We start from the raw sequence: 19,688 nt of genomic DNA, 5'->3' as shown, positions 1-19,688 counted from the left end.
TTCTTAAAACCCTTAAAATGAGCAAAAAAAAAAAAACCCGAACACATGGCTAAAATAATCTTGAGTAACACGCTCTAAAATTGAAAAGATTGTTTGCCACACATTTATACAAGAATTTTTCCTATATGAAATGTTTTTTGTAAAAGTGGAAAAGGAATTAAATGATATTCTCCACTAATTCTCAAAGGCTATTTTATTCTGCTAATCAATCCAGCCCCCACTAATTCAATACCAACCCACTGCCATCAAGTCAATTTCAACTCATAGCAACCCTACAGGACAGAGTAGAGCTGCTCCATAGAGTTTCCAAGGAGCAGCTGGTGGATACAAACTGCTGACCTTCTGGTTAGCGGCCAAGCTCTTAACCACTGTGCCACCTGGGCGCCACTAATTCAAAAGTGGTCATTAAACATCTTCTCTTGTTATGTAACTTTTTAAAGCAAAAAACCTGTAAAGAATTGCCTGCCCCCAACAAAAATTTAAATTCTATGATCATATCTACCTCAGAACTCTGTAATATTCTTTTACTTCGAAAACTCAACAACTTATCACCAACTGTCACATTTTAGTGTACTTTCTAGCCCCCTACCTATGATCAAATTTGTTTCAATATTAAATTAATAAAGCAATAGACTTCAATTTCTTTTTGTGTCTAAAACTGAAAGAGGAAAAAGCACTTTCTTAACATTCTATCATAAAGTAAAAATGGAAAAGAAACTCCTTTATAATCATGCTCCAAACATCTCTTTTAGCACCTTGATAAAAATGTATCATACTGGAAAACATAAGGTTCTAAATTAAAGATTCCTTTCAGTATGTTTTCAATTTGAACAGATCACAATATGCCTTCCAAATCTACACATCTATTAACTTGAACTTTTTTTTATAGTTAAGACATATCTTCAAGATTAGCCATAGAAAATACTTGTCATCACTACCAATTTTTTATAAAAAGAGACACATAGCATTCAATCTCCTCAATATTTTAAAATCAATCTCTCATTTCCCCCCAAATGACCGTTACTATACTGCCCTTAGCCAAAAGCAAGCAGCAGACACATCTCTGCCGTCTACCCAGGCAAATCTGTTTGTAAAATAGCAATGCAACTCTTATTAATGGCTCAAAATCAAACATTGTAACAAACACACTAAGTGTATCCTCCAAGAGTGTGTGTGTGTACATGTGCACATTCATAATAATGTAACCCTGCTCATACATAAAGGAGCCCTGGTGATGCAGTGGTTAAAGCCCTCAGCTGCTAATTGAAAGGTCGGGAACCAAGAAGAGGCTCTTCCGGAGAAAGATGTGGCAGTCTGCTTCCTAAAGATTACAGCCTTGGAAACCCTATCAGGCAGTTCTATTCTGTCCCTATGAGTAGGAATGATGGCAGCGGATTTGGTTTTTGCTCATACACACAAAAAAAATTCAACTTCTATTGACTATCAAAACACCTTTACATTGACACAGGTTACAATTAAACTGCCCTCTTTAATGTTCAAAGAAAGAACAGTTTCTAAAGCGAAGGAAGAGAGAGTTGGGCTGCTGCCACCTATCAACTTCAATTCAAAGCAAAGTACAGCTGAATGTCATCCTTGCCTCCAGTGCAGCCAAGTCTAAAACAAAATTAACTTCACTGGGAGGTAAGCATCCTGGATCCCAACAGATTATTTACTTCTCCGATTTGACAGTACCTCCCACAGCATCCCAGGGTGTCAACATCATCTTAGCCAAAGCCAAGGACAAGCAACCCCTCAGCTCATTCCTTCAGCACCCTAACTAGGAGAAAGTCAACTAGGAGAAAGTCGTTACCACCCATCAAACAGATCCCACAGCCTGCTATGACATCTGGGGAGACCGGGTGGGAAAGACGCGCTCAGGATTTTGTGAGGATTCTGTGTTCAAACCTGGTACTAGAAGCAGCGTGAGTACAAGCGATATGTGGGTCACCACAGAGAGAAACAGAACGCAGCTTCGTGACCCTCAAGTTCAGGGAAGACACAAAAACGTGGGAGGAAACGCGGCCGGACCGGAGCGGTCTCTGAGGTGCAAAGTGACTCGGTCTGCACCGGCCCAGGCCGTGGGCAGCGGCCGAGGAGCCTCTCGTAGCCCCCCCTCCTCACTGTCGCTCGCTCGGCTAGGGGTGCGGCCGAGGAGGGGTCGGCCCGGGGGAGGGCGGCGCCCTGGGGGCTGGGGGCGTGTCCTACCTGGGCCGTGGCGGAGGCAGGGATCTCGGGCGGAGGGCTCGGGGTCGGCTCAGGGCCGGGACCAGCAGGGGTCAGCCCTCAGGAGGCGGAACCGCCGCCGCCTGCCCATCCCCCGCCGCCCGACTGCGACGGGACCCGAGCCGGGTTCGAGGGCCGGCCGGCTGGGTAGTCCCCTCGGGCACCGTCCGCGTTTACTGGCGGCGGCGGCGGCTGCGGCTGTTACTGCCGTTGCTGGGCGCCCCCAGCCGCTGCTCTTGTGCCAGCCCCTGCTCCTCCTCCTGCCGCCGCCGCCGCCTCGTCCCCACCGCTCCCATCACCGCTGCGGCGACTACTGCAGCGCCCGCTGACCCGACCCGACGTTATTCTCCCCCTTCGCAACCCGGCACAGCCTAGCCCACCTGCCCTGCCAGTGCGCACGCCCACCTCTCCGCCACAGATGCTGATTGGAGAACGCGTTCCGAACACGCCACGTCGGTTGGCTAACCCCATTGCCTATCATGAAGGGGGCGGAGAGTCGGGCAGAAAGCGTCTCCGCCCCCCACCGGAGAAATGCCGCTATCTTCAGGTTTGCCTGAGAGGACGAGTTACCGGGAAAGGAGCATCACAATGACAGCGCGCATGCGCGCGGGAATTCTGGGCGTTGTAGTTCCAGCCACCGACGCAACTGTCCTCCTGTCCTGAGGCGACTACAGGTTGGCGCGCCGGGTTGTTGTCTGCCTCACCAGCTGACTTGGTTCTAGTAGCATAGTTGTGACCCCAGGGTTTGTCTTTTAGGAAGGAAATCGGTAATGTTTTGAATTTATACACTGAGGACGTCGCGACGAAGAGCCCCCATGGTGAGGCCCTGCCATGCCTTAAGGGGTCCGTCCCCTTCGTCAGAACCAGAGCTGCCCTGGATTTGGCCGGTTGGCGCGATCCCCCGGAGCCGCCTAACGTGAAGTAAATCACCGGTGGGTGCAGGGAAAAGGCCTCGAGGTGTGAGGAGGAGAGGAGACCGAGACCTCCATAAAGGAAAGTCAGCCTGGAGGCCAGAAGTATGCTGAGGGTTTTCACGACCCACAAAGAACGAGATTTCGTTCCTTTTTTGAAAAATCACTAGCTAAGGGTTCAGTCAGCAGCCTCCATCCGTAATAGTATGGGGTTCTAAGTAAGAGTATGCCGGAGTCCCTCAAAAGAATTTCGGAAGTGAGGAAGGTGGAGTAGTGAGGCTATGTGGGGTGAATTTGTTCTGGGTGCCCTGTCAGCCTCTTTGATGAAGAAAGGAAACCTTAAAATTAAATCCCTCACCCATCCTTACTCACCAGTTTCCAGAAGACAAAACTCAATTAAAGAGGTTAAACAACTTTCCCAAGGCTATAAAACTGGTTAGTGGTGGAACCAAAACTCAGGTCTCTTAAACCTTCCTTGTTCCATGCTCTTTCTACTTACTAATCGCATTTACTCCCAAGGGCCTGCCAAGGACTGAAAGGATGCAATGAATTATAAGCTTCATTTTAATTTAAATCCTTTTTTTTTTCTACTCGAGTGACCTTGTGATTAAAGCTGATCATGATTATCAAAGGGTTAAATATAAATCCTGTATTCAATCTCAGAACTCTTCTTATAGACTCTGTTTCTTCTTGTTCAGGAAATGCCGCTGCCTCTTGACATTCCTTAAAAAACAGCAGGCACCTCTCCTGTCTGTCATGTCCAGATCTTTGGATAAAAAGCAGGACAAAATGTACATTAAAGGCAATTGATGATGCAGCTCATCTTGTCCTATTCAATCCTAAAGAAGTTGCCAAGTTGTCAAATTGTTTTCTTTCCACTGATTAAAACCGCAAGTTGCTGTTTCCATTACTTTGTCTAATATAGTTCACTTCAGAGTATTGGCCCAGCAAGTAATTTAAAAATGTTAGGGTTTCTGTAAATATTTTTCTTTAAAATTAAAGGGATTTATGGAGGGAGGGATGTTCAGGTTCATTGAAATTGAGCATTGTTATACCTGACAATATTTCAAGTAGCTACTGTCAATTTGAAAAAAATAATTTCATTCACTTAGCAAATGTGGCCTGTCTTCCTCTTCAAGCTACCTAGATATGGTCTCTACTATAAAAAAAAAAAAACTATAATGGGGAGGGGTTTAATAAATTTACTCCAAGAACTACTATTTTGTCCATTTTAAATGAGTCAGTGAGTAGGGCTGAATTCTCCAAATGATGGAACAATGATTATTCATGTGATTATTATTTTATGACCAACTCTAACTGGCAAATCCATGAAGGATATGACAATCAGAAGAATATGTGAGGAAGCAGTCCAGTAGCAGTACATCAAGAAAGAGTTAAGAAAGAAAGAAAAGTGCAGAGGGAGGTGTTCTGTGAAGAGACTCTTGAGAAAAGGGCGATAGTGTACCACAGGGTAAGACGCATAAGAATGAATATACCTGTTGCCTTCAAGTCAACAGGACGGAGTAGAACTGCCCCATAGAGTTTTCCAAGGCTGTAATCTTTACAAAAGCAGACTGCCACATCCTTCTCCTGCTGAATGGCTGGTGGGTTCGAACTGCTGGTCCAAACCAGCCAAACCCTTAACCACTGCACCACCAAAAAAAAAAAAAAAAAAACCACCAGGACTCCTTAAAAATGAATATAACCCAAAAACCCACTGCTGTGAAGTAGATTCCGACTCACAGTGACCCTAGAGAGTTAATGCCACATGAGTGAGCATCCTGAGATTTTGGACTATCCAAGAAAAACCGCTTTCCAGGCCTCTCCCTTTCTCAAGCCTTTTCCATTTCATTCCATTAACTGTTGGGCTGTCCCAAGAGATACTTTTTCAGTTACAATAAATGGCAAGGTAATATAATCAGGAGTTGGTACCAGAATTCAGGAATCCCCTTTGTTAAACATATATATACACATCTTTCTCCCAACGGAGTGGCTGGTGAGTTCAAACTGCAGCTGAGTGCTTAACCACTGTGCCACCAGGGTGCTCATGTGCTCTCTTGCTCTGTCTCTATATGTGTGTGTGTGTGTATATATACACACCCATATACATATATACACACATATATATACAAATATATATATATGTATGTAGCCCTGGTGGTACAGTGGTTAAGAGTTCGACTGCTAACCAAAAGGTCGGTAGTTCGAATCCACCAGCTGCTCCTTGGAAACATGGGGCAGTTCTGCTCTGTCCTATAGGGTTGCTGTAAGTCGGAATCGACTCGATGGCAACTAGTTTGGTTTTTTGGTTTCATCTATATATATATATATATATATATATACACACACGTACATATACATTGGAAACCCTGGTGGCATAGTGGTTAAGTGCTACGGCTGCTAACCAAAGGATCGGCAGTTCGAATCCGCCAGGCACTCCTTGGAAACTCAATGGGGCAGTTCTACTCCGTCCTATAGGGTTGCTATGAGTCGAAATCTACTCGAGGGCACTGGGCTGGTGGGATATACATATATTTATATAGTAGCCAACCTCCAAGACTACAAGATGGCCCCTAATGATCCCTGCCTCCTGGTATTTTCACCATTGTGTAGTACCCCCCCATGCCGATACTGAATTGTAACGAATGGGATTTTGCAGAAATTATGGTGTGTGAAAAATGAAAAACCAGGGCTGAGTTATGAGAGGCATTGCAGCATTTGCCTTATGGTGTCTTGGATCGCTCACTCAGCCAGTTGCCATATCAGCAGCCCTATGGAGAGGTCACCCGTTGAGGAACGGAGGCATCACACCATAATCAGCATTGGTTTGCCAGCCAAGGAGCCCTGGCTTCGCAGTGATTAAGCACTCGGCTGCTAAAGGAAAAGTCAGCAGTTGGAACCCACCAGCCGCTCTGTGGAAGAAAGGCAGGTCAGTCTGCTTCCATATAGATTACCCATTGCCGTCGAGTCGATTCCAAGATTACTGCTTTGGAACTCCTATGAGGCAGTTCTACTCTGTCTTATAGGGTCACTATGAGTCGGAATTGACTCGATGGCAACGGGTTTGTTTTGGTTTTGGTTTGGTTTGCCAGCCATGTTAATGAGTCATCTTGAAAATGGACCCTCCATCCCCAGTCAAGCATTCAGATGGCTGTAGGCCAAGTGGGCATCTTGACTGCAATCTCATGACACATCCCCAGCCAGGACCACCCAGCTAAACCAGACCCATAGAAACTATGTGATATAACAAATGTTTACTGTTGCCATAAGCACTGAATTTTAGGGTAATTGTCGTGCAGCAATAGATAACTAACACAGTAAGCTTTGGGGAAAAAGAGAGAGAGGAATGATTTAGATCTGGGAATGTATGCCCTGGATAACTGAATCTGAAAGAGGAATATTCTGATTCCCTAAGGATCAGCCTTAGAGCATATTCAAAGGTAATGAGCAAAGTCCAGGGTTTCGCTGAGGAATCTCCACACAGGTCATAAAGCCGCTTTCAGCACAGCTTCTTTTCTCCTAGCATACTGAAGAATCCCTTCTTTTCTTTTTTCATCCATTGGTGGCCTCCTCTACCCATTTTTAGGCATCCATTGATTTACCACGTTCGTCACCTGATCCAAACAGGAAATGCTCTAGACAGGTCATTTAGGTTTTTATCAGAAAGGCACCACCATAGTATGAGCCAGTGTGAAATGGTTTCTCTTTTCATCTCTCTCTTTAAAAACAAATTTCAAAGTTGTACTTTAAATGGGTAAATTATATGGCATGTGAATTATATCTTAGTAGAGGTTTTAAAAAAATCTCAGTGCACAGTCCTTTGAAACATGAAACTCAGTAGTGGACTGGTGCCCAAGTGCTTCCACAAACCAGCAAACTCAGCCCTGGTTTTTAATTTTTCATCAGTCTAACACGTTTCTATTAGAATACTACTTAATCCACTAAACAAACTTTTTATATGGTAGACTAATGCCAACCACTCTGCTAAGCACTAGGAAAACAAATATGAGTAAACTCAGTTTCTGCCTTAATGGTTTCACGATGGATTAGTAAACATTATTACCATGCACCATAGTAACTGCTATAATAGAAGTCTATACAAGACGCACTAAGGCAGGCCTTGGCAAACTAGAGCCTGCCTGTAAGCCAAATTGTCAGGTTTCTCTGAGAGCTTGACCTCTTTAAGCAGTGTCAACTGCATTCTTGATTTTGACAGAAATGCATTCACACCAAATATATTAACTATCTCAAGTGTTTTTGAAAACTTCATCCTTTATTTTATAGTAAAAGGCTTTATTAATTAAAGAAATGTCAGGCCAAAAGAAATAGATAAGAGAAACTCTTCAGGAATGGGCAAGGTAACCCCAGTTTTGGAGAAATTAGTCTATTGTCTTTTTTTTTTTGAGGTATAATTTATGTACCATAAAATTAAATGATTTTTAGTAAATTTACAGAGTTGTGAGACCATCACCATATCCAATTTTAGGACATTGCTGTCACACCAAAAAATGCCTGCTACAAGTCAATTTTTAAAAGGAAGAGAACTACCTTGAATTCTAACACGACTTCGGGAAACCCTTGTAGTGTGGTGGTTAAGTGCTACAGCTGCTAACCAAAAAGGCTGGCTGTTTGAATCCACCAGGAGCCCCTTGGAAACCCTGTGGGGCAGTCTACTCTGTCCTGTAGGGTCGCTATGAGTCAGAATCGACTCGACCGCAATGGGCAATGGGTAACACAACCTTGGAGCCCTGGTGGCTCAGTGGTTAAGAGCTCGGCTGCTAACCAAAAGGTGGGCAGATCAAATCCATCAGCTGCTCCTTGGAAACCCTGTGGGGCAGTTCTACTCTGTCCTGTAAGGTAGCTATGAGTCGGAATCAACTAGATAGCAATGAATCAACACAATTTTTGCCATTTTTCCATATTCCTTTGTGATCTTTGCCCCAAAACAATGTTTTTTGGTTTTGTTTTTTACATAGTTATATTCTCTTTGTGTGCTTTAGAAGAAGCATCTATTTGTATCCCACGCACAGTGATTTTTAAATTGAGAAATCTTATCGGAGAACTGCATAGACAGAGCTGGCTGAAAATGCTTTCATCCACAGAAAATCCAGAACCAAACCTATTGCCATCGAGTCAATTCCAACTCATAGGAACCCTATAGGACAGAGTAGAACTGCCCCATAGAGTTTCCAAGGAGCCCCTGGTGGATTCAAACTGCTGACCTTTTGGTTAGCAGACATAGCTTTTAACCATTAGGCCACCAGGTTTTCCTCAGAAAGGCCCCACTTAAATAGTGGTTTCTCTTCTCAGCTCTGCCATGGAGGTTGCAGTTACAATGAGGATGGATGGGAGAGAGAGCATGGACAGAGGTCTGAGGCTACAGAGTGTGACTAATTTGGGGAAATACGAACAGTTCATTGATGTGGCTGAAGAGTACAGGCAATGGGCAGGCATGGGGACAGACCACAGAGATGAGCCTGGAGAGGAAGACCGGAGAGTCTATTATAGTCTTTTGCCTATTGAATATCAATTTGTATTTCATATTGATGATGAGTCACTAGTAGTCCATAATATCAGGGAAGGTTGACACTGACTTGAACATGTAAAGTGAGCAAAGAAACTATAAGTTCCTAAAAGCAATTCTAATTATAGTTATTTCTTAATCTGTTTCCCATTTACGCCTACCTTTTATGAAGCACAGAACAACTATACTATTAAATATTAAGACTTAATTTTTTATAGTTTTACTATATCGTAACAGTGAATTCTATACATACATGCTCAGCCTTTTGGGTTTCTTTTTTGTTGCAAGATCATACATTAACATAGCATCCTGTACACTCCCAATTTTGAAATGAGAAAGTGAAGTGATGCTGATTCCGGATGCGTGCCTGTGGCAGCCGGAAAAAGTTCAACGACTTTCAGTCTGGTTCAGCGATTAGCTTCTCGAGAGAGACACTGGCCCACCCTGATTTTCAACTCCCAACCAGGCTCTACAGGCAGGAAGACTAGCGACCCGAGTAGCACACTCTAGTGATCCTAGCATTCCATTGCAAGCTGTATTGAAACAGAATGGTCTGTTTGTCCAAGTAGACAGGGGTTTATATAATTTTTTGAGATGGATAACAATGACCTTCAAAAAAATGTATGTTTCTGGTGGTGTTATTTGGACATTTTATTTTCTACAAAATGAAATATATTTGTAGATGTCAAATAAAATTTCCAGAAATTTATTGAGTACTTATGTCAAGGTACTGTACTATATCTTATGGAGGATTAAAATAAATATGAGACATGGTTCATATATATATATATATATATATATATATATATATATATATATATATACACTAGTTTTTTTGGTGCATATATTATTCTATAAGGAGCCCTGATGGTACAATGGTTAAGTGCTTGGCTGCTAACTGATAGGTTGGCAGTTTTAACCCACTAGCTGCTCCGTGGGAGAAAGATGTGGCAGTCTGCTTCTGTAGGTTTATAGCTTTGGGAACCCTCTGGGGGCAGTTCCACTCTGCCTTATAGGGTTGCTCAGAATCGACTTGATGGCAATGGGTTTGGTTTTGGTTTATATTATTTTATAAATTGTAGAGGGATCATTTCTTATACTGTGTGTTGCCCCATAGTTTCTTCACTCTGTAAAAATTTATTAAGTACACTCAGTAAGTATTTTTAAATAAATGAATGCAAAAAGTTAAATAAGTGCAAAAATACAAGTGCACTTAAACTTCGTTTTAACTTCCAAACAAGTACAATAGACACCTCTGGGTTTGTTTGTTTTTTTTTTGCATCTTCTGTATTAAGCTGATTATATTTTGCTCTTTCTTTGATTTTCTTTAACACTCACCCAGAAACATAAGAAGGGCGATGGTAAGAAAACAACAAAGAAAAATGCCATGGATGTGAAGGCCTCAGAAGAGGTAGAGAATAATCCTAGTAAGTTTACATTAGAAGGGGTGACATAGCAGTACAGAACCAGAAATTGGGCTGTTTAGGTTCCTGGGTCAGTTTGTCTTATTCAGCGAGTCCCTGCTTATGCTTAGCATTGCATCCCATTGTGAATTCATGTATTAGACTTGTTCTGGTTCAGCCAAGGTTGCAAGTATGTGGGAGATGTCTAGATCCAGTTGCAAATGAGTTCTAGCCTACACTGTCTATCTTGCAGATGGACATCATCCTTGTTGTTCCTTCTTAGTAAACTGAAACTTGAATTTTTTGCTCACACAGGTTTTCAAGAAATCCATTGTTAGGAAAGTAAAAACAACTGGAAAAATAAAATGGGAAGACTTTTCATTGTAGCTCAGTAAAATATGAAGTTTGGAAATAGACTCAAGTAGATTTCATACAGGATAATGATGGCTTCTCAAATAATTGGGACAAAAATGGACTTTCATATAGAAAAAAAAAATTTTTCATATAAAGTTGTATTAAGACAACTAGATAGCCATCTTAAAAAACAATGAAGTTGGACCATAGACAAGAATAAACTCCAAATGGATCAGAGGTGTAAACGTAAAAAGAGAAACCATACAAGTACTTGAAGAAAACATGGGTGAATTTCTTGAAACCTGGGTATGAGGAAAGGCTCTGTGACTCACAATTGGCCAAGGGAGTTCCAAGACATGCCCAAATGTATTGATTGAGTTCCACATATTTCTCCCTGCTTGCTTTATCTAACAGCAGTGCTATCCCAAACGGCTGATGAGGATCAACTACCCCCGCCAAGATAGTGACTCCTCTTTTTGCCTACTGGTCTCTGGTCACTTGGAGTCCAAAGAGCCCAGGCTGCAGCCATAGTTTGTAGTTCAGTAGGAACTACAGCAATCTTCCGTATACCACCACCTAGATTCTACCAACAATATTTTACTATATTTGCTAGATCTCTTTCTATCTATTCATCCCTCAACTTACCTTATTTTTTAGTGTATTTCAAGGTAAATTGCAGATGTTAATACATATCCCCCTATATGCTTCCGCATGCACATAACTTACTAGAGCTCAATATTTTAGGTTTTTTTACAATGAAATGCACAATTTTTTTTTTTAACTTTTTTTAAATTGTACTTTAGATGAAGGTTTACAGAACAAACTAGCTTCTTATTAAATTAGCACAAGTATTGTTTTGTGACATTGGTTGCCAACACTCTTCCCTCTTGACCTTGGGTTCCCCATTACCAGCTTTCCTGTCCCCTCCTGCCTTATGGTCCTTGCCCTGGGCTGGTGTGCCCCTTTAGTCTCATTTTGTTTTATGGGCCGAATCTTTGGCTGAAGGGTGAACCTCAGGAGTGACTTCATTACTGAGCTAAAAGGTGTCCAGGGGCCATACTCTTGGGGTTTCTCCAGTCTCTGTCAGGCCAGTAAGTCTGGTCTTCTTTATAAGTTAGAATTTTGTTTTATATTTTTCTCCAGGTCGTCCAGGACCCTCTACTGTGATCCCTATGACAGCAGTTGGTGGTAGCCAGGCACCATCTAGCTGGAAGTGCACAAATCTTAAGTGTGTATATTCACTGATTTTTGCTAAATGCATGCACTTGTGCAACTCAAATCACTATAAAGATACAGAACATTGCTATCATTTCTCATACCCTTATCAATTAATCCTGGCCCCCATCTTCTCAGGGACAACCACAGTTCTAACTTTTTCCACCATAATGTGTCCTATGCTAGCACTTCACATAACTGGAATAACACAGTATATATACTCTTTTATGTAAGCCTTCTCCATGTAACTGGAATCATATAATATAGACCTTTTTGGTAAGATTTCATTCAGCATAATGTTTTTGAGATTCGTCCATGTTGTGTATACCGGTTTCTTTTTAATTGTTGAGTATTGTGAAGGTTAATTTATACGTCAACTTGGCTAGGCTCTGGTTCCCAGTGATTTGGTCAAACATTAGTCTAGAAGTTGCTTCCCATTGTGACTTTTCACTTCTGTATTTCTCATTTAGTTTTCATTTCTAATATCTCCCCTCCCCAATTTTTACTTCTGTTTCACGTGCTTCTTTAACCATCTCATTTATGAGATCTTCCATTACATTTCTGATTTATGCTCTTCTGTCAAAGCTTTGGTTATTTCCATTTCTTGTAACTCCTTTTGAAAGGTTATAGGTTTCATCTGCTTTGTGGCCACAATTTTCTACTGTGTTCTCATCAATTGCTGCAAATTTTTTCAGTTCTTTTTCTTGTAATAATTTTGTTCAGGATTGGGTCATATTTCATTTTTTGTTCTCCTTGTTTAAATGAGATGGGTTTTCTGGATCATTAGGAAGAAGTGTCTGTCAAATAGCGGGGTAAGGGGCAAGGAAGCTTTCTTACCTTCACAGCTCTGGGCTCCCTTCTCTGTTGTTACTCCAAATCCTCAAAAAGCACTCTTGTGCTTACACCTTTAAACGCTGTATCGTGCTCATATTTTACATCACGTGCACACCACAATCTGAACTTTCTCTCTTTCACGCACAGTATTCCTGCTATGCTGAATTTGGTGTCTGTTTTTAGCAGTTTTCTACAGGGTGAGACTCCTTCCTTAAGGCAGGCAGTATTTAATGCGCATTGTTAAAATGTAGACAGCTCAGACTGCCACTTTGCTTTTTGATCTTCTGAGGCTTGCAGTTTTTCACCTACCCTCGATTTAACTTTGCTGCTCATTCTCAGATCTGATTGTCTGGGTTTCCTCCTGGGTGGGCTCCTCTTCATGTGGGGTACTTGTTGGTAGTTTTTCCGTTCTGTAACTCGTAGTAGTCCCCTTTCGCTTCCCACTGCTGCTCGAGTCCTGCGGCTGTTTGTTTGGGGACATCTTCCCGTACTTGGAGCTCCTGGAGAGTCTGTATCGCCTAACTCTGTTGAATGTATCAACTTTGGGTTATTATTTTCTTTTGTTATCATGATTTCAGTTAAAGTTCCAGGGAGAATCAGAAACTATCCTGTTGACACGGTCAGACCACCTACCTCTGGCTGTCTAGCTTTATTAATGGTGCCCTTTGTTGTACGCAAGTTTTAAATCCTAGTCAAATTGTGAAAATTTGCCTGGTTGTATGGTTTGTTTTTCCTAGCAGTGCTCAGCTGCTCTAGTATAAACATGGAGAAAGGCCCGTTGTCAGCGCTCCCTGCCAATTCCATGTGCCTTGTATTTCCATCTCTCCCCACCTCCCCCCCAAAAAACCTCTTCTTCAATTACCTTCAATGTTACCCCTCCTAGAATATTTCAGGCTCTTAAAAAGTAAAGCAAAGGCTTTCAATTTTAGTTTTAAACTCTAGGTGCCCTTTCCTTAAAGCTTACACAGAAACTCAAAATGAGAAAACTAGAACTATCCAGTCTTGGCACTCCTTCCCTTCCATGGCCTATTTTTCTTCCAGAAGGTCCTTGGCACTTAGTCTGAAAAGCATCAAGCTGAAAAGAAAGCTCTAAATTTTAAGTGAAGAGTCATGGCTTAGAAACAGAAGGAAATCACAGATGATTTTAAGGTTCAATCCCAGGAGATTCTAATTCAGGATCTGTGGTGAAAACTGGGGATTTATATTCTGTTAAAGCAGTCTAGGTGATTTTAACACACAGTCAAGTTTGAGAACCATTACACTAGACCTATGCTCTCCAATATGATATCCACTAGCCACACATGACTATTTAAGTTTAAAACCCAGGTGCCTCAGTTGCACTGGTTACACTTCAAGTGGTCAGCAGCCCCGGGAGGCCAGTAGCATACTGGAGTGCAAACACAGCGTCTCCACCACTGCAGTGAGCTCCTCTGGACAGCGCTGCTCTAGACAGCTGGCTCCGCTGCAGGGCGCATGCCCAGGCGGCGGCACAAGAGTCACTGGGAGGATAGGCAAGTTTCCGTTTCTTCAACTCGGTTTTTAATCTGTTTCTTGGCTATAATGTACTTAATGTATTAGAGCAGCAGTGCCTGAATATAATGTAAAATAATTATACATATATTTGGTATGCATGCTTAAAATTACTTACTGATGGAATGCATGGTCAAAAAGTTGGGAGACTGTAACACTAAACACCTATTTCTTTTAAAGAATTTGCCTGGGCTGACACAGATAACTTTTTATTAGACCACCTTTCTAGGTACAGATTTTTTTTTTTACTTCAAACCCAAATCCCCACACATGAGCAGTCCCTTTTGTTCTTTTTAAATATGCACATATATTTTATTTCAAAAAGCACAAGAACATTATACAAGTTTTAAATTTACATTTTCAATAAAAGATATCAATATATGCATTATCTGTATAACTTCATCATGGATGAAATGTGAATCAGTGGTATAAACATGTTGCAGTCACTAAATATAGACCATCATCACAGTGAACCAAAATGCATAGTTGTTACAAAATGACAAATGACCACGAGAGGGTGAACTCACAGCCCACACACCAACATAATAACTTAATTATACAGATATATTTTTCTTCACCTTATCGTTAAAATTCCTGCTAGCCTCTCACCCAACATTAGAAAAACATTCTTGGAGCCATCCTGTTGAACCAGCTCCTCCACATACTACAATAAAGAAAATAAAGTGACTTTGTTGCTTGTTTGTAAGTAAACTTTATAAGCATAATTAAACTGTTTGCAATGATGAAGGTAAACCAGTAGGACATCTGAATATACTTAGAAACCCCTTGGGCTGGGAGCAGCACTGAGACGTTTGTTCCTCTTCAGTGCAGGGTTCTGGAGTAATCTCAGTAAGTGGAAGTGGGTTCTTTGGCAGTAAAGGTCTGACTGGCCATTGCTGGCTCATCCCTCTGGCAGCCTGATAGCTAACCCCAGGATTTATGGAGTACAAAATGACTAGAAGTAAAAAGTCAGTTTATCTTTGTTAAACTGGGGCCATTTATTTAGGGCAGAAGTCAGCATCACCTGTTGTCTACCCTGGCTCAGACTTCCCATCCTAACAATCCATCCAACAAAATTACATAAGAAACAAAGAGAAATGCTGAAGTCATTTAATCATACCGGCAATTTGACAAACCGAATACTAAATTTTCTGATTCTCAACCACCGATTGTTACAAATTGTTCACTAGAGTTGTGTCTATTTTTTGATGCCTTCTGAATAGTAATTATTCAAGTAGAAAATCATGATTGTGATTCCGATGCCTGTTCATGCCAGTCCCTAATTGCAAACATCCACCTTTCATGTACTTTACGTAAAAATAAAAGTCACCAACCACTTAGCAAATATATTTTTACCTGTTTGTGCTTGCTGAGCAAAAAGAAGGTAGCAAAATATTTACAAACATACATAAGACACTGAAGTAGACAACAAAGGCAAAATAAGATACAGTCCTTGAATCCATCTTTCAAGCTCCTAACTCATTACCCCAGAGGAAGTAGAAGCTGAAATGGAAGGTTTCAATTTATCTTCTGTCTGCTGATTTATATTACAAGGTCTAGACATAAAAAGCTAGAGCCAAAACCCAAGAAGCCTATGCACAGATTCTGGAGAGCTCTGTTATTTATGAATAGGATGGCTCAATCACAGCATGTTATAGCACAGACTGTTGATCACGTGGCCTTTCTGGTTGTTTAGTACTTAGTCATAAAACCAGAGTTTATGAGATGGTTACACACAGGTAACAAAGCAAGGATCAATGGATCTTCTATAAAGAAGGTTACAGGATTGGCTTAAATCTGACTGTTCTAACTTACACTTGTTATGCTCCATTTGGAGCCCTGGTGGCGCAGTGGTTAAGAGCTACGGCTGCTAACCAAAAGGCTGGCAGTTTGAATCCACCAGCCGCTCCTTGGAAACCGTATGGAGCAGTTCCCGTCTGTCCTATAAGGTCACTATGAGTTGGAATTGACTCTCCACGGAAATTTTTTTTTTTTTCTTCCTTTTTCTAATGCCCTATTTTTTTGGAGAATTTTCTTATCTTTATTCTGTAGCTAGTTTATATCAGAACTGGAACAGATTTCTGAGAGTCAAATAGGATGGTGCTGTGATCAAGAGGTAAGCGATCTCATTTTAGAAACTTGCATTTGGAAAATGGAAGGTGTAATTTCAAAACTGAACAATGCTATTTGAAGTCAGAGGTAAGGGTTACAGGCTTTTTGTACCATCAGGGATGAATGTATTATCTTAAATCTTCTTGAGGTCTAGTGGAAACACAGCTTTCCATACTGGCAGAAATGTGTCTTAGAAATGGCAGATCTGTCCAGTGAGATTTAGTATAGTTTCTGGCTGAAGCAGCAGGTGGCACATTAAGGGTATTTCCTTGAAAGACAAGTAATTAAAGTTTGACTTTTTGGAAATCTTTCTCAATTCAAGCATATTGCATAGTTTCTGCAATCCCTCCTTAGCTGGTCTTAAGGAACAGTATCACAAGTTATTAGAATCTTGCCAGTGATCCAACGTTAACTAAACTTGTGGGGGGAGGGGACATAAAATACAAAATTGCAGAAGTTAGCCAACACATAAAAATGTCCACAACTGTTTGATGTGATTTCCTTTATCAGGTGGATGAAATCAAACGAGATGGGATATATCACACAGGGGAATGGGTTTTCTGGAAATGTTAACAGAATCAGACACTTGGCATGAACAGGCATTTTAGTGTTCTGGAACATAACACAGATTAATCTATGTTCATTCTCCTTGAAGCATAAGTTTGCTAATTGAAAGTGATACCCTATTAAAGAATATTTTATTGAAGTACGTGAATCTGGACATGGAGCGAAACACTCTTCAACCCTTCCCCAGCCCTCAGAAAGGTCTCCACAATTTTGAACCAGTCTTCATTACTGTCTTCATCCATGATTGTCCTGAGATAGAGCTGGGGCTCAAAGTAACTGCCAGTTGAATCCAAATAACATTTGATTAGTTTCCTGGCTCCTGGCAATCTCTTCTATAATGCAGTGCTGCTGCCACACCAAATGGAGCTTCCGATACCGCTCACGAGACAAATGAAGGGGGTTGCCCCTCCTTCAGGGGAGGAAAAAAACATGTAAGTTCGAATCAAACAACTGCCACAACTTTATTGCCTAAGTAGGTCTGAAATCTTAAGATGTTCCTAGAACTGGGAGGAATCACCAGGCAGGGTTTAAAGGGGATTTTTTCCCGTCACCCCTGATCCCTAAGAACTTCACAGATTACTTAGAAGTAATCTCTCAAGAAGAAGTTTACTCCTTGTACAATAGGTCAGGTACACCGTGCAGATTACGGAGCCGCATTTGAGAGGCCAGCCAGGCTTATAACTCGAAGCAACACCGTTCTCTCTCGGGTGGTTAGCCTGAGTGGGGCTTTTAACAGCTTCCCTGACCTCATACAGTTTATCCAGCTTTGACTTCTGATCTTTGTGTAGCAGAGGTTAGGTATGGGGTGGATCCTCAATTTATTCTACCACTCAGAAACATTTGGGTTATGGCTGTCTTTTTGATACAACAAACTTGCCGGTGATTAGCAAATATTTAAGTCAACTCAATTTCAATTCTAGGGTTGCATAGTTTGCAACATTGTGTAACAGCTAACCAAAAAGCCTAAAGTTGGGCTGTTGCTAGTAATGAAAAACTGTGAGGTCTTCACTCTTTGAGGCACCCGGTGTCTCAGCTGGTGGGTATTCTCAAATTGCCTGATGAATTTTAAAAATTTGCTGCTCTGCGCCTTTCTGAGACAACTCAGCTCTCTCATCCTCAGCCATGAGCTATTTTCACCACTCCACTTTCTTCTCCCTAAAACCAAGGACTACCTCTAGGCAGATCAAAAGCTGTCATAATAAAAACAGATCTCTGTATGATCACAGGGGCTATTTATTACAGGTAGGATGGGATCATATTTCATATGTTTAATTTGCAGCTATTAGAAGACCTCTCTCAATATTTAGCATTCGCTTTTTTGTTCCAGGAATTGTTGCCATCTATGTAGAATAATCAAACTGAAAATATACTATATAAAAGGACTAAATGAAACCACTCTACTAAAAAAAAATCTTACTTTAGGCCAGGGTCTGTTTCTCCATACTCATCCAAATAGGGGGCTGGATAGGCACAGCCTCTGGCTTTACCTTCGACCAGGACAACTCTGCATTCTCTGATTCTAAAGGACAAAAACAACAGGGAACATTTAGTAATTGCATGTGTGCAAATGAGAGACAATGCATCAAAATTAGTCCAGAGAAGACCTGTCTCATGTCCATTAGAAATTCGGTATAAAGACAATACAAACATAGACAAATAGACTAAACTGTGTTTTGTCTAAATAAAGGAGAATCAACATGGCTATTTTTGTTGAAGCTAAGGAAAAGGATCAGTTGGATTTAGGGACACGGGACCAGTAATACTGACTGAATATACTGAAGGGAGGAAGAAGGATATCCTACCTGAGTCACAGATACCTTGGAAAATGGTGGCTGGTGGTGTTTCTGTTCTGTTTTCTGACCCATGTCCTGAAGTAGGAAGGGGCTTAACAGAAGAACAGAACCACATCTCCTAGTCTGATAATCTTGGGCCAGAATGAAGGTCAGCTGGAGAGGTGTCAAGCCCCCTTTGGTTAGAGTGAATAGTCAATAGTGCAGATTAAAATCAAACACTGCCACCTTGAGGGCACTCAGAACTCTTACAGCAGAGAAACCAAACCAAAACCAAACCCAGTGCCGTCCGTCAAGGCGATTTCGACTCACAGCGACCCTATAGGACAGAGTAGAACTGCCCCATAGAGTTTCCAAGGGGTGCCTGGTGGATTTGAACTGCCAACCTCTTGGTTAGCAGCCGTAGCACTTAACCACTACGCCACCAGGGTTTCCCAGCACAGAAAAGGAGGTAAAAACTGTTCGTGTACATATATAAGACAGGAGAGGAATTACCAAAAAAAAAAAAAAAGTTGGGGTAGGTAGCTGGATTTACTAGCTGTAGATTCCTAGAAGGAGGAAAAAGGTGTTTGGGTTTAGCTCCCACGCCTTTTCCCCATGGACCCACAGATGTTTCCAAGCGATGATCACATATTCCAGTTGACACAATATTTGGGGAACTGCAGTACGTGGGAGAATGAAAAGAAAAGGCTATTATGGCTCCAGGTTGGATCCACATCCTTAACCCTAATCCATTATGAACTTCCAGATCACCTCGCTACTCACTTGAGGAAAATGCAGACTCCAGCTCCACAGTGAAGTGCATGAAAAATGCAAGCTCCAACCTCTTCCCCATTGACAATTTCTTGGCAGCAAACGTTCTGAGAGCACAGTATGGCCCCACAGAAAAGACAGAGGACAGGGTGCTTTCGCTCATCATCTGCAGACCGTGGGCACCTCAAAAGGGAAGAAAATATTCAGTGTGGTGATGAAACAAACAAAAAAAACCCACAAAAATACCACGTATCCAGTTAGTAATGAGCATGTTTTCATCACTGGTTTGTTCCTTTTTTTAAAATAATACTGTGTTTTCAGCGAAAGTTTACCCAGAAAATTAGGTTCCCATGTGACAACATCTACACAAATTGTTCAGTGACATTACTTAGATTTTTCACAATGATTCAACATTCTCTTTAACTGAGTTCGGGTTATTTTGTTTCCAGTGCTCTAGTTTCCCTGCCTCCTT

The 19,688-nt window shown here is 41.5% G+C and overlaps 2 protein-coding genes across 4 annotated transcripts in view; both read right to left on the bottom strand.

The window, feature by feature from the left end:
• Window positions 1-2,587, bottom strand: part of TTBK2 (tau tubulin kinase 2) — a 210,421-nt gene extending 207,834 nt beyond the window's left edge. For all 3 annotated transcript variants that reach the window (XM_049899717.1, XM_049899718.1, XM_049899719.1), the window contains exon 1: window positions 2,206-2,587. The gene's annotated coding sequence lies outside the window, so the exon portion shown is untranslated. The remainder of the gene's footprint in view (window positions 1-2,205) is intronic.
• Window positions 2,588-14,291: 11,704 nt separating this feature from the next.
• Window positions 14,292-19,688, bottom strand: part of UBR1 (ubiquitin protein ligase E3 component n-recognin 1) — a 156,925-nt gene continuing 151,528 nt past the window's right edge. Inside the window, exons 45-47 of the mRNA XM_049899674.1 lie at window positions 19,229-19,399; window positions 18,091-18,192; window positions 14,292-17,082 (exon numbers count right to left, since the gene is read on the bottom strand). Coding sequence (XP_049755631.1) covers window positions 16,941-17,082; window positions 18,091-18,192; window positions 19,229-19,399 — 415 coding nt within the window. The 3' untranslated portion in view covers window positions 14,292-16,940. The remainder of the gene's footprint in view (window positions 17,083-18,090; window positions 18,193-19,228; window positions 19,400-19,688) is intronic.

The sequence above is a fragment of the Elephas maximus genome, chromosome 10, assembly GCF_024166365.1.
Source record: "Elephas maximus indicus isolate mEleMax1 chromosome 10, mEleMax1 primary haplotype, whole genome shotgun sequence".
NCBI classification, from domain to species: domain Eukaryota; kingdom Metazoa; phylum Chordata; class Mammalia; order Proboscidea; family Elephantidae; genus Elephas; species Elephas maximus.
This window is presented reverse-complemented; position numbering and strand designations above follow the sequence as displayed.